The 14,738-nt window shown below is 50.1% G+C and overlaps 1 protein-coding gene across 3 annotated transcripts in view; it reads left to right on the forward strand.

The window, feature by feature from the left end:
* Window positions 1-350: 350 nt before the first annotated feature.
* PLEKHG4 (pleckstrin homology and RhoGEF domain containing G4) overlaps window positions 351-14,738 on the forward strand; it is a 62,800-nt gene continuing 48,412 nt past the window's right edge. Inside the window, exon 1 of one of the 3 annotated variants that reach the window (XM_083514909.1) lies at window positions 351-896. Coding sequence is in view for 1 of the 3 variants with exons in the window: in XM_083514904.1 (XP_083371030.1) it covers window positions 12,602-12,604 (3 nt within the window). In the remaining 2 variants the exon portion in view is untranslated. Of the gene's footprint in view, window positions 897-12,347; window positions 12,943-14,738 lie in introns of those variants that run through there. The other 2 variants (XM_083514904.1, XM_083514908.1) reach the window with 2 other exon arrangements.

The raw sequence follows: 14,738 nt of genomic DNA on the forward strand, positions 1-14,738 counted from the left end.
AGGACTGCCTTGGGCTGTGAGCATCAACCTTCTCCCACCTCACCCCACTCACTCTTATTCATGGCAGAGGGTGACCTGAATTCTTATTTTCCACCCTTCTGGTAGGGGGAGATCTTGGTTTCTCTGGAGAGTGGCTACACAATCCTAACTTAGAGGTTTTAGAAACTGATCCCCTTTTTGGTGGTGGGGCGCATGCACTTAGAAGCCTGCTTGGTTTTGGCAGCGCCTGCCCTCAACTCCATGCCAGACCTCTGATGGCCTTCCGCAGCCCATCGCCTCAGCAAGCTGTCTCTGAGGCAGGAGCTGGAGCTGTTGGGTCTGACCACAAGTGGGGGAAAATCTTCCTCAGCACTCAGAGGACTAGTCAGCTGCTGGCGGCAGCCCTGCAGCCAGTCCAGACTTTTTGGGGACATCAAATTGCATCACTATTTTATTCTGTTTTTCTCCAGTGTTTGGGTATGTTTTATGTTTCCCAGTGGGGGCCAGAAGACTAGCAGGGTCTCTCTTTTGCAAGACATCAAGTGAGGAGCAGAGAGCTGTGGAGAGACAGACAAGGGTGACCAGCAGGAGTAACAGCCTTGTCTTCCCAGGAATGCAGCCCCACCGACTGGCAGCCTGGCATCCCTCTCCCTGGACTTTCTGCACTTAAGAAGGCAACAACCTCCCTTTGGAGCCTTTCAGGGAGGAAGAACAACAGAACATCACCTGGGCAGTGAGTTTGAGAAGCTGCCCTGATTTCTGGACCCTGACCTTGCCATGTTGGTGGTTGCAGCCGTAGGAGGAATACCAAACCTGTTTCTTGCCACATGCTGCACTTGAAGAACCAGAGAGGCAGAGGGGAACTCCTGGGTTCCATGATGGGATCACTCATCACAGCTGCTAGATCACTTTGACAGGTGAGGAGAGTCCACCGTAAAAGGGATGGATTGAAACTCATCAATTCATTTTCATAGCTTTATTAAATCGTAGAATCAGAGAGCTGGAAGGGACCACGGGGGTCATCTTGTCCAACCCCCTGCAATGCAGGAATCTTTTTGCCCAATGTGAGCTTGAAGCCACAGCCCTGAGATTATCTCATGTTGTTACCGACTGAGCTGTATGTGGGGCTACCTTTGAAGTTGGTCCAGAGGCTTCAGCTGGTGCAGAACTTAGTGGCCAAGTTGCTTGTGGGGGCAAACTACTGCCAGAACATAGCACCTTGCTTGCAGGATTTGTAGTGGCTGCCAAGCTGCTACCCAAGTTCAAGGTAGCAGCTTGGTACTAACATAAAGGGCTCAGGGCCAGGTTACTTGAGAGATTTCCTTATCTTGTACATGTCCTTTATGCCCTGCGTTCTGCAGGAGCATCTCTCCTCAAAGTGCCAGAAATACCAGAAACCTCCTCCACAGTCCCTGCTTTGTGGAACAGCATCCCTGCTGAGATAAGACAGGCATCCACTCTCTGGACTTTCAGGAAACGGATTTTGCCAGGCAACACGACTTTCCCGCAGGGTGGCCACCTTGGGAGGGTCTCTGCAGAAGTGCAATGGGGTTAGAGAGGCAGGTGCTGTTGCCTTGGTCCTAACAACCCCTCAGTCCCAAATCCATCAGTGCTCACCATTTCTCTCAACAAGTCCCATGCTTGTCTACTCATCCCAAATCCAGCCTCTTATGTTTGCTTAATGTATAGACATCACCTTGTTTTCAGGTGGCTTTTATTACTATTATTATTACATAATGTATTCATATCCAGCCTCTCTCTCTCTCAAGTTGGGTTCCAAGGTGGATTACTGTGTTTCAAAACAATACTAAATACAAAGGAATAAAGACAAGCTAGTTAAGAACTGTAATTACGTTAGAACCAGCATTTAAACTACACTTTGCCCTGTATTTTACAGCTGCCTTTGCTGGTTCTGCTCAGGCTTCTTGACCCAGATTCTAATGCAGAGCAGGAGCTGCAAGAATTGACATGCTGAGTCAGACTGTTATCCCACCACTTTGACTTTGGATAGCTCCCTTCCTAAGACCCTTCTTGCTGGAGGTGCACTGGAAGGCTCTGCTGATGAGTTATGGGCTCTGCCCTGCCCTGCCCTGCTCTTCTCCTCTGCGTGCTTCTTTAGAAAGCTGAGTTTCTTCCTTACAGGGCAGTCTAAATCCCAGCCAGATAGGGGCACAGTCACTATCCGCCATCTCCACAGTAGCCCTGTTTTTCAAGCTAGCTTGGGCAGAAGGTGGCGGTGGGGAGGCAAAATCCTGCTTTGATTTATTTACTGATTATATCTCTATGCCACTTTTTCATTCAAATGAATCCTCAAGCAATTTACAAACAATAATAACAACATGATCGAGCATAATAGAGCATCAACATATACAGCTTAAATCGTATAGATTAACAAACCATCAACGAAACAATTGGTAAAACACTGTGAACAAAGCAGCAAATAAAAAAACAAGCTAAATATCCACACTTAAAGCAAAAGTCATCTTATACGATTGACAAATCAATACAGCATTTATAATCATAAAATAATATTAACGGCATTAACAAAATTGCAACCAAAAAATAAAGTAAGCACTGTTAAGTTCATATGCACATCTCGACACCCCCATGACTCATAATCTTACACTCTCTTGTTCTTATTTAAATACACATACACATAATGCTGGCGGCAGCAACTCCCTTCTGGAGCTGGTGTAGCCACTGAGATGTTTTAGGCTGTCACCAGCAGGAGCATAGCTGTCAACTTACAGATTTGAAAATGAGGGACCAGCAGCCTCGAAAATAAGGGATCAGCATCCAAAATAAGGGATTTTCCGGGCACAGGTATGTTCAACTTCTGAGCCCTTCCGAGCCAAAGGCAGAAAGCCCAGCCAGCAGCCAAACGAAGCCTCATCAATAAGGGACAGCAGCGGGACATGGCGCTGGGATAAGGGACTGTCCCACCAAATAAGGGACACTTGACAGCTATGAGCAGGAGGCCCACCAGTGGCTCTCCTGCACTTTCAATGCTGCATCCACCACCATCCCTAGCATGGTGGATTGTGGGTTTAGATTGTGCCCTTAACCTTTCTGATGGACTAAGTTTTAACTTCATTGTTCTTTCATGAAAAAATAGACCAGCAGTTCAGATAAACTATACAAGAACTGCATTTAATCAAAGGACTTTGCCAAGCAGCTCTTTGGCCAGCTAACTAACAAGAGCAATGCAAAACCTAAGCTGCTGGATCAAAATAAAGCTCCTGGCAGGCTCAGTTTCTCTGAACATGAAAATAAGCTTTGGGAAACATGAGGTGCTAGACTGGAGTCAATCAATAAATTTTTATTGCATATAGCCAAAGGCCTTCGCAATGTACAGCAGAGGGCAAAAGCAGTTTGTCTGGAGTCAGTAAGGTTAACAATATGATTGACAGTACAGTATTGTAGTCTACTATATTGTGCAGCAGAGACTTTTGAATAATGTAACAACAAATATATTTTAAGGAGGTATCTAATGTTCAAATTTTAAGATAGCTGGCTTTTTGGGACATTGCCCCCCTACCCTGTCTTAGAAGAGACATCCCTGTGGCTTCTCATGCCACACAAACCCTTCCACAAGTCGTGTTTTAAAATCCATAACTATAACATACCGTATTTTGTGCCCCATAGGACGCTCCGGCCCATAGGACGCACCTAGTTTTTTTTGGGGGGGGGGGAATAAAGAAAAAAAAATTCCCCCCCAGGTGCGGGGCAGGAAGAACCAGGTCGGGGAACAGTGGGAAGGCACGCTCTGCCTCCCCACTGTCCCCCGAGCTTGTGGGGTTGGCGATGGGGAGAAGTGCGCTGACTTAGCGCCCTGCTCCCGGTGGCCGCGCAGAGCTGCGCTGATCCCAGGACTGCAGGCAGCTCTGCGCGGCCATCGGGAGCGGGGCGGGGCTTCGCCCCCGGCTCCCGATGGCCGCGCAGAGCTGCGCTGATCCCGGGACGGCAGGCAGCTCTGCACCGCCATCCGGAGCGGGGCGGGACTTAGCACCCCGCTCCTGATGGCTGCGCAGAGCTGCGCTGAGCCGGGGACTGCAGGCAGCTCTGCGCAACCCTCGGAGCCGGTCTCCCGAGGGTTGCGCAGAGCTTCCTGAAGCCTGGAGAGCGAGAGGGGCCGGTGCGCACCGACCCCTCTCGCTCTCCAGGCTTCAGCGAAAGCCTGCATTCGCCCCATAGGACGCACACACATTTCCCCTTCATTTTTGGAGGGGAAAAAGTGTGTCCTATAGGGCGAAAAATACGGTAATAACAGTGATGAAGAATCCAAACCTTTGTGCCAGACTGATGCCTTCACAGGTCTTCCTTCCCCTCCCTCTGTTAACAGAGGGCTCCATGGCCTCTGGACCAGATGGTACCAGGTCACTTCATGTCAAGGACTGTGTCCAACCTCCTGAGGTGTAGAGGTGGCTTTTCTTCCTTCTCTCCCTTTTTCTGATGTGGAGTCTGTCCAACTGGGATTTCACATTGCCTTGTGCTGATAACCCCCACTCTCAATGCCATTGGGAGGAATTTCCGCTGTGTTTCTTCCCTCTGCTCTTCAACTTCTTGTTTTAAAGTCATCTGAAAGGCTTCGCTGTTGCCTTCTAGCACCTGTTGAAGGGCAGGTGAGCTCTTGCCCAACAGTGCAAGATTGCAGAGCGAGTCCAAACCCAGGCAGCAGCGGAGCCAGCCCCATACCCACAACCCTTCTTAAAGTTTACACCAGTTGCTTGCAGCAGTTTAGAGGCCGCATTCCTGCTGCTGGTGCTCTAATGTGATGAACAAGGGGAAAGCACAGCAGTGAAAATGAAAGTGTGTGTGAGAGAGAATGAGCTTCCAAAGGTCAGCCACACTGTGTGGTGGCAAAAGAATGCAGTCCTGTTCCCTTGTGTTCAAACTGCCCCCCCCCCCATTTTCTAAAAGTGTAACTTTAATTACACATTTCCTGCTTGCAGGTTCATCCCATTTTACTGCTTCCTGAGAGGCAAGGGTGAGGGTCTGGTAACTGATAGCCTATTAACTGCGCCTGATATAACCTCTTTTCACTGTTCCAATGTCAAGTTTCTGTTCTTGCAGGGGGGAAGGCTTTATTTTCATTCTTTAACAGAACAAAATTGCATTGCTATAAGAAGGAAGGGTTGTCATCCCACCTCACAAGGCTGCTGTGATGAGAAAAAGAGAGTAGCTTGGAAGAAGTGCAGAATAAAGATTTGATAGGCATAAAGGCACAATAATCAAGGCACAATAAATGAGGTATTTCCACTGACTGTTCAGCTGCCTTGAACACAATTTGAATCTACTTGGAGGAAGCAGTTAATTAACTGCTGGAATCCTTTGCTGAATAGAGCTTAAAAAGGTAAAGGGATCCCTGACCATTAGGTCCAGTCGTGGCTGACTCTGGGGTTGCGGCGCTCATCTCGCTTTACTGGCCAAAGGAGCCGGCATACAGCTTCCGGGTCATGTGGCCAGCATGACTAAGCGTCTTCTGGCGAACCAGAGCAGCGCACAGAAATACCGTTTACCTTCCTGCCAGAGCGGTACCTATTTATCTACTTGCACTTTGACGTGCTTTCGAACTGCTAGGTTGGCAGGAGCAGGGACTGAGCAATAGGAGCTCACCCCGTCACGGGGATTCGAACCGCCAACCTCCTGATCGGCAAGTCCTAGGCTCTGTGGTTTAACCCACAGCGCCTTGTGAGTAAATGCTACAGAATCTTGGCCATCAGGAAGAGCACTGCAGGATAATAAGCACTATGTCAAGCACTTGTGTAGAGCCACCATTAACTGGGAAAGCAGGGCCTCAGGAACACCAAGGAGGATCCCCCAGAAGCAACAGGCATGAAAGCCAAGAGGCTGCCTGAAGGACAAACCTGTGGGGAGGGGGAAGGCAGTGGGTGGGGGGCAACTTGCCCTAATTCTGGAGCAGTTAATGCATTGGCTGGTTCAGCAGCAGACAGCATCTGGCTGCTGTAGACAGGCTGCCCTTCTGTCCCTTGGAGAGCCCACAGCATTAATCCAGACCCCTGTAGGCCTGCAAAGCTGCTCAGCATGGAATGAAGGTGATTAAGAGTCAGCAAGATAAACATTTTTCATTGCCAAGATAATCCAATAGCTTTTTGATCTGGCTTGGCAGAGGATGGGGAGGGAAGAGGGAAGCCTTTCTGATCTGAATGAGCAGCTTCTGCTGGGATGAGCAGGAGGTCAGCAGTGGGCTCGTTTATGGTTCCCACAGATGGGAGGAGACCAGAGATTTCCCAGAGCTTTTCTTTCAAATCCTCTCCTGCTTCTGATCTCGCCAATGTAGCCTGGAACTTAACTTTCCTCTTGGCCAAGGTAGTGCAGGCTTCTGCATTGATTTATTTCATTCCATTCCATTTCTATCCCACCTTTTCATCCAAGTAATTTAAGGTGGTGTACGTGGTTCTCCCTCACTTCGTTTAATTCTCACAACAACCCTGTGAGGTAGGTTAGGCTGAGAGGCAGAAACTGGCCCAAAGTCACCTAGGCAGCTTCATAGCCGAGTGCAAATATGAACCCCAATCTCCTAGTCCAACACTCACCACTACACCATGTTGACTCTCAGTATGCTGGGTGCACCTTGTGGGCGCATGGATAGCAGAGGTCTCCCTGTATGCTCAGAGTGGGGGTCCCATACAGACTTCCACCTCTCCTGTGTCCGAAAGGTGGCCAGTTCAAGTCAGCCACACCCCACCAAAATGCCTAGGGAGGGGGGTTTCATTTATTTGGCCACCAGTGTGTTCTAGTAGTGAGTTGCCAGAAATCTTAGCCTTTGTGCTGAGGCTGAATCATTTCCTAGCTATAGATTTCACCTATTGAGAGCTTTTTGCACATGGGCATTTCTGCCAACTTTATTTTCAACCATGTTGGAAGGGGTGTATTTATTCCCACAAACTAAGGGATCAGAGTGAACTGAGGGTCTGTGCATTCCCACTCCATGTTTCTCTTCACAGTAGATGTTAAACTACCCCAGGTGGCTACACAGAGCAGGGTTTATTTAAACTATTTTTACCCCACACTTTAGCTGAAAGTGCTCCCAGAGCAGCTAACAAAAATCAGTACAGTGGTACCTCGGGTTAAGTACTTAATTCGTTCCGGAGGTCCGTTCTTAACCTGAAACTGTTCTTAACCTGAAGCACCACTTTAGCTAATGGGGCCTCCTGCTGCCAATGCGCCCCCGCTGCACGATTTCTGTTCTCATCCTGAAGCAAAGTTCTTAACCCAAGGTACTATTTCTGGGTTAGCAGAGTCTGTAACCTGAAGCGTATGTAACCTGAAGAGTATGTAACCCAAGGTACCACTGTACAGTCCATTTACGTAACCCTCTGGTTATGTCAACTTCGGGATGCACGCGCGGCAAACCCGGAAGTATTTTACCAGGTCTCGCCCCCGCACGCATGCGCAGAAGCGGTCTTCAGATTGCGGAAACCACGGGATCTGACCGGACCTCTGGAACGGATCCAATCTGCAACCGGAGGTACCACTGTAGTAAGAAACTCAGACTTACTATCTCAAAATATGTTGCGCGTGAGGGAAATTAATATATAAATAAAAACTAACATTCCCCTTTCCCAGGCCTTTGCTAATTAAATAATCTATAGCCTTTTAAAGAATGTGAGGTCTTTTTTATTTTGTTTGTTTCTTACAATGTTATGCATTTTTGTGGTCTTACATTGTAAACCGCCTTGTGACTCTCAAATGAAGGGCAATATAGAAATATAATAATAATCAAATAATAAAAAGGGATTTGGGGGTGGGGAGAGAAAAAGCAAGTGCTTAAAAGTTGCAGTTCTACAAATGTTGTGTGAGGGGGCTGTCCAAAACTTTGAGATACTAACGAAAAGGGGTGCCAACCCCATGAAGGATGTTACCATAGCTTAGTTCTTCTCTAGTTTTGTTTTTTCTCCCTCTAGACTGCTCAGGCCACAGATAAATGGTGGGATCCCACCAACCTTCAGGATACAGCTTCTGATATGTGGGGGGGGGGGCCAGGACCAGTTGCCTTATGACTCTCCCCCCCCCCCCCGCAACTGAGCATTCTCTGTTATTTGCTCCATCTTGGCCTGGATGGGCCTGGGCCTGGGACCTGCTTCTTCTTCCTGCCTGTTTTATCGAACTGGAAGCCCTGAGAGACCTTACCTGGATAGCCACACACTCCCTGCATTGCTCTCCTTGTTCCAGTTTAACAGACCATTTCCTTCCTGGCTGTTACTGTAACCCCTCCCTCCTGCCTTTGGCCCCTGGCCATTGGAAACAATTGACTGTGACCGGTGGAGGAATTTGCCACACAAAATGACTTCCTCTCTAAGAGGAAAAAGCCTTCAGCCTCCCTTGATAGGATTGTGATTATGGTTCCATGACTTGCAATCGGCATTTCCGTAATGTTTCATTCCCAACATTTATTAAGCTGCAAACTGGTGGCTGTGTTCCCAACATTTATTAAGCTGTGTGTGTATAAGGGAGTGGGGGATTTTTGGAAGTTCCACCTTTGTGTCCTACTGTGGAACCAGATGCTGGCGATTTGTTAGGAGTGCCTGGTGGTCAGCCACGGGGCAGGGCTGGGAACTAGCTGGGTGCCGGGAAAATCAGGAGGCTTGCGTTGGCTACAGCCCCCTACTAGGATACACACCAGCTCCCCTGCGAGGGACAGGAGTTCAGGAGTTACTCAAGAATCCTGTCCATCCCAGTGGAGCTTCCAGGAGAAAAAGTCCCACGTCTTACACAGCCTTTCTTATTCCCACACTGGATGGAGCTGTTCGGATTCACAGTCTGAGACATCTGAAGGGCATCAAGTTGGGGAAAGCTGCCTCATATGCTGGGCTAGTGGTGCTGCTGCTTTTAGCAGGTGCTCCAGGGAAGTTATTGACCCACATGGGGCCAAAATAAAAGATTGGGAGAAAGGAATATATCAATGAGAGTCTGAAGCCAAGGATTAGCAGAAAGAAGCCAAGGAAGTGTGGGGGAAATGAGAATACCTGCCTGGCAGGATTTAACCATTTCTATGACGTAGTCTGCAAACTCACCACTTGGGGGCAGTAAGCCCGGTGAAGTAGTAGTAGTAGTAGTACAGTAATTTATTATTTATACCCTGCCCATCTGGCTGGGTTTCCCCAGCCACTCTGGGCGGCTCCCAATAGAATATTAAAAACACGATAAAACATCAAACATTAAAAACTTCCCTAAACAGGGCTGCTTTCAGATGTGTTCTAAAAGTCAGGTAATTGTTTATTTCCTTGATATCTGATGGGAGGGCATTCCACAGGGAGGGTGCCACTACCGAGAAGGCCCTCTGCCTGCTTCCCGGTAACCTCACTTCTTGCAGTGAGGGAGTCGCCAGAAGACTCTTGGAGCTGGACCTCAGTGTCTGGGCTGAACGATGGGGTGGAGGCGTTTCTTCAGGTATACTGGGCACCTGGGCATTCTCTGGTGCATGGTTGGTGGGGACTGTTCTGACACTCAGAGTGGAACTTCAGCAACTAGGAGGCTGGGGCAGGTGGCTCAACCCTTCCTGCTGTGATGGGAGTTTTAACTCCTGGGATGCTGAGCCCAGTGCCCTGTCAATCCCGGCCCCTATCCATTTGCCTCCTGTTCCAAAGAGAGAAAGTCAAGGAAAGAGAGCAGGGAGAAGCTCCACCAAAAGACACCACCCCAGGGATGGCTGCTCTCCCCCTCCTTATGTTGGATCAATACCCAAAAGCTGACCACGCCACTTACCTATTGGCAGGGATCTGTCTTACACTCCTGCCAAGGCATCTGGGAGCCTAGGATGGCAAGGGATTCACTAGAAGGGATGAAGACTAACATTAAGGAAAAGAGCCTGCCATGAATCAGGGCTCAAGGGAAGACGCCGGGAATGCCAAGTGCATCTTGGGCCAAAAACTCAGGCTTATTCAGTGCTGAGGACACCTTGGGGCTCTTGGCACCAGAGTAGCCCATGATGCCAGCATTTCTTTGGCTAGAAGAGGTCACATTCTTGCTCTGAGACTCCATCTGGGAGGAAACCCTAGTAGACATCAGACTCAATGACTGTTGAAACATGCTGGGCTTACTAGGAATTAGAATCCCACCCACTCTAGATTATTCTAATAATGAGCTCCTAGCTTTTCTGCTAACAGCAGCATGTGTGGAAATTGCCAGAAGCTGGACAACAGGAACAGGTCTTAACATTGACTCCTGGTATGCTAGAGTGTGGTCAGTAGCATTGGCCAGGAAGCTGGCCTGTCAAGTCAGAGCTACTAGTGGCAAACACAATCCATTCTCATTCTATAATACATGGCAAATATTTATTGAGTGCATGAATCATTTAGACCATGCAAGAAAGCTACCTGATGCTCATGGGGAAATGTGGCAAGACTGTTTAGAATAATTGAATCAAACTTTATTATAATGCATGATACACATCTGTACATATAAGAGGACACGCTTGGGTTGGTTGTTGTTGGACAATTTATTTTATTGTTGTTACTGTAATTTGAAAAAAATAAATAAAAACATTTATAAAAACAGAATGCCAAACTGCGCCTGGTCAGGACTCCACTCCTTAGGAGGAGGCAGGAGTAGCTGCCCAGAGGAAGCTGTAGTCCCTGAGCCTGGGTTTGCTGGTAACTGGAGCAACATTCCAGCCTGCCTCTCCAGACTCCATTTGGAGCTCTCCAGGGTGCTAAACATCTTGCTTGCTTGCTTGCCTTTTGGACCTTGACCTCTGCTTTGCCTGACCTTGTTTATCTGGATTTCCCACCCTGCGTTATATGACCGTACCTTGCTGGCCTTTGCTAGACCTGACTTGGTTTGCTTGATCCCAAACTGGGAATAGTGGTAGGTGGCCTGCAATTCTAGAAAACTGTGCATAGCACACCCACCCACTTGGGTTCGAGCAACGCCTACTACCTAGGACAGGACAGACTGGAAGGGGTGATGCACCACTTATTCCCAGGGGCCTTGTGGCATAAAAACTGCATTTCACCACCCAGCTGTCTTGTTGAGTTTTCTGGGGAATGGGCGCAAGACATGGGAGGATCAGTTTCATGAGTTGCCTTTGAAAAATGTGGTTCCATATTGGAGTGGGTGTTGAAAGAGTGGACTAGGGACATAATCTGATCAATGTCCTTTTTGCAGGGCCAGGATGTAGCCAGTTTAGGCATGAGTTTGCCACTTACACAAACTCAAGCACCACAAAAGGCTGAGGGCCCTTTTCCCAATCTGACCTATTTAGATAGTACAAAAGGCACAGAACAGCAACACTGAACTCGTAGCACTCAGCTTGTCAACTGAGAAGACAAGTATATACCCCAGAAAAACTGATTCTGAATAGCTACAGGAATTACTTGGCCTTTTAAACTATACCTGCATATTGGTGCCACCTGGGATTGGCAACGAAGGGCCTCAGAACCTGGCACCACAGAAGGGAGGGGGTGACAAGTGCAACGCTGGCAGACCAAGCTGTTGTGGGTGGGTGGGTTAAAGGGTTTGTTTTTGCTAAGAGAGGCTGAAGGACAAGTGCAGTCAGATGGGTTGGGGTCATGGGGAGGGGGGGGGGGCAAAAGAGAATGCTGATTTCAAGGCTCAGGATTGTTTTAGGGACCCAACATGATGCCTGCCTCTTGAAGACTGGCTCGAAGCTGGGCATCACTACGTTGGCCAAAATCAAGGGATGGTGCTCAAGGCTTGGCATCTCTTCCTGGCATTAGGCCCCTCTCCCCACCACACAGTTTGAGAATCCACTTGGGTGAGGATGTGGCTGGCACTAGAAGAGGCCAACCAGGGGCTCCAGAGGGTGCAATGGTTCAAGGACTAGATGGCCTGTGTGTGTGTCAGGGGTTGCCAAGAGGCCTCTGGGATCTGGAGGGTGCCAGTGCCAGGATCACCACAGGCAAAGCCACAGAGTCCTAGGGAGCGCAGAGGAGGCTAGTGGTGGCCTCTCTCTGGCAATCCCTGCGACGTCGAGCAGGAGACCGAACCCCAAACTAAGGAGGCTAAGGACTGGCTTTGCAGGACCACAGCCTGGAGTGCTGGAGGCAGGTGGAGGCTGGGGGCCCAAGCAAGGCCGCTGGGACCGGGCAAGCAGAGAGAACAGCCTGAGCAACAGGGGCTCACCGAGTCACCCGGGCAGGGGGATCCTCCGACCCTGGGGCAACGAAGCCTCTTCCAGGTGTGCCTGGGACGGGCCTCTCTCTGGCCTCCTTTAGCACAGCCTCTAGCCGGGATGGAGGCGCAGCCTGGGCAGCAGTGGGACCCGGTTCGCTCCCTTGCAGCTCCTCTTTCGCCCCAGGCGTCGCGGGGAGTGAGGGGCACCATCCGCCCCGCTCCCGGGGCCCTGAGGGGCGGTCCGGGGGCGCCTCTGGAGCGGAGGCAGGGAGCGGATCTCCCCGCTACCTCCGCTTTGCTCCTGGGAGGCCGCGGGGCCTTGGGAGCCGGATCAGTCTGCGAAGCCCGCGAAGCCCGGCCGGGTGAGGCGGGGCGGTGGGCGGAGGGGGGATCAGGTTACAGGGCCGGCCTGGCTGGCTCTGCGGCTGCGGGCCGGGCTCAGCTGGGCGCCTCCAGCAGCAGCAGCAGTGCCGGGAAGCGCCTGCCGCCGGCGGCGGCCGCAGCATCGTCAACAACAACAGCCATGGTGAGTCGCGCCCGAGGGGGCGGCAGCGCGCGCAAAGCTGATGGCTCCTATGAGCATGTGCAGAGTGCCTCGGGGAGAGGAGCGGGCGGAGCCTGGTGCTCCAGCTCCGCAGGGGAAGCGGGAACCGAACTTTGCCGGCTGGCGGACGAGGACCATCTCAGAGGCGCCCGAGCTTTGGGGCCGCCGAGGTTCCTTCGAGCACGGAACTGGGGTCGGAGAGCCTTGCCCGAAGCAGCTTCGAGGGCAGTTGCTGCGCCCGACCCCATCCACCAATCCATCGCTGCTCTTCGCCGTTTCTCAGTGTTACGAAGCGCTGGAGGAGGCCGGGATCCCTCCAGGTGGGAAGCGAGCCGGCGGCCTCCCGGCTCAGGTGTGGCACAGATCCCCGGAGGGAGGGAGGGGTGAACGGCGGAGCCTCCGTTTTCGGAGGCAGCCCGCCTCTCCAGGATGCCGGGGCTGCAGAGTGACCTTCCTGCCCTGCTCCTGTTGGGCAGCTGGCGGGAAGGACCAAGGGGGCCCCTGGGATGAGCCCCTTCTCTCTTAGGCACCTCTTCTAGCGCACCTGGCTGACCCTCCCTGCGGAAAAGTCACCGCGCGGCACATTCCAAAGAACGCTGTTTGAGAAGGGGAAAAAGCAGCTTTCCAGCTTGAAACTGGTGCCACCGAGGGCAAGGCACGGTCCATGGAAACAGGCTCCCTGCCATTGCAAACTGGTCTGAAAGTGGAAATGACTTTCAGAAATGTGTGCCAATATAGGGTGCAGTAGTTGTTAAAGTTTTGGAGTGCCAGGTTCAAAACCTCCCCAAACTGTGACCCCTGAGGCCGGCCACCAGCTCTGCTACCTGGTAACGATAAAGGGTGCAGGACCCCATGTACACAGCCACCAGTTTGCAGCTGAAAGGTGCCAAGTAATATTTCAGCACAAGCAAGTGAAAAACCTCAGTCATTCAGCACCTGCTGCTGCTGAACTAATAATGAGATTTTAAAAGTTGAAAAAAATTGCTATAGTTTCAGCCAATAAACAAATAACTTTAAGGATGTGCATTTATTCATTCTGCATAAACACAGAGAACCAAACATGATAGAGCGATGTGTATAGTTTTAGGTTAGGCTTTCCAGAATTCTTTAATGAGATTTCCTCCACTCCCAGGGAATTGGAGCAGCTGACCCTGTTTACTTGCCTGTCTGTACTAAGAAGGAGGAGGGGGTCTTGAGACCCTCCGTCTGCTCTTGTCCTCAGCCATCCATCCTAGCAAAGGAAGGGCCATCGTTTTCATCGTGAGTCCCCAGCAGGGAAAAAGGCAGGGTATAAATAATACATAATAATAATAATAATAATAATAATAGTAGTAGTAGTAGTAGTAGTAGTAGTAGTAGCACAGTGCCTAAAGCTCCCTGTCTGTAAAACCCTGGAGAGCTGCTGCTGCTGCTGCTGCTGCCAGTCAGTGTCAACTACACTAATCTAGATGGGTAAATGCACTGACTCAATACAAGGCAGCTTCTGAAGGGAATGTGGAAGGATACTTGTGCCTCAGTCTGTGTATTGGTTTGCAAAGTACAAGTTAGGTAGTTTCTCATCAAAATGCAAACAAAACTTTTGACTGCACTCCCCACAGAGAATAATTTTTACTTATAGCAACCAATTCCTAGCTAGGATTTATTGTGTCTCTGCTCAGTTGGAGCAGAGAAACAAGTCTGCATGGACTGGAAAAGACCTCCCATCTTCGTGTCTTGTCTCTGATTTTGCGTGTGTCCTGGCTGGAAAGGGTCTTTGACACAGGGCAGGAGGGCTTCTTCTTGAACTTTGGGTTGCCTTTTCTTTGGGGTGTTGGTGCTGGTGGGGGTGGCAGGCAGCTCTTTTTCTTGGCATCCAATCTGGCCTCAGGAGGCTTTCTCCAGCATCTACATGCTCTCTGTGGAATCCTGGTCACAGTGTTTGCCTACGACTCATCTCCCTAATTAAAACAAAATAGGGACTAACGTTGCATGGTTATTCTGCATTCCTCATAACAGGCTTGCAGCACCTTAAAGACAAACAAATTCATTATGGCATAAATATTTGTGGAACAGAGGCTATTTTGTCAGATGCAAGGAGGGTGAGTCTTAGCTGGCAGGGATGGGTGCTGAGATAAAA

This window comes from Podarcis liolepis (assembly GCF_965112155.1).
Source record: "Podarcis liolepis genome assembly, chromosome: 7".
Lineage (NCBI taxonomy): Eukaryota > Metazoa > Chordata > Lepidosauria > Squamata > Lacertidae > Podarcis > Podarcis liolepis.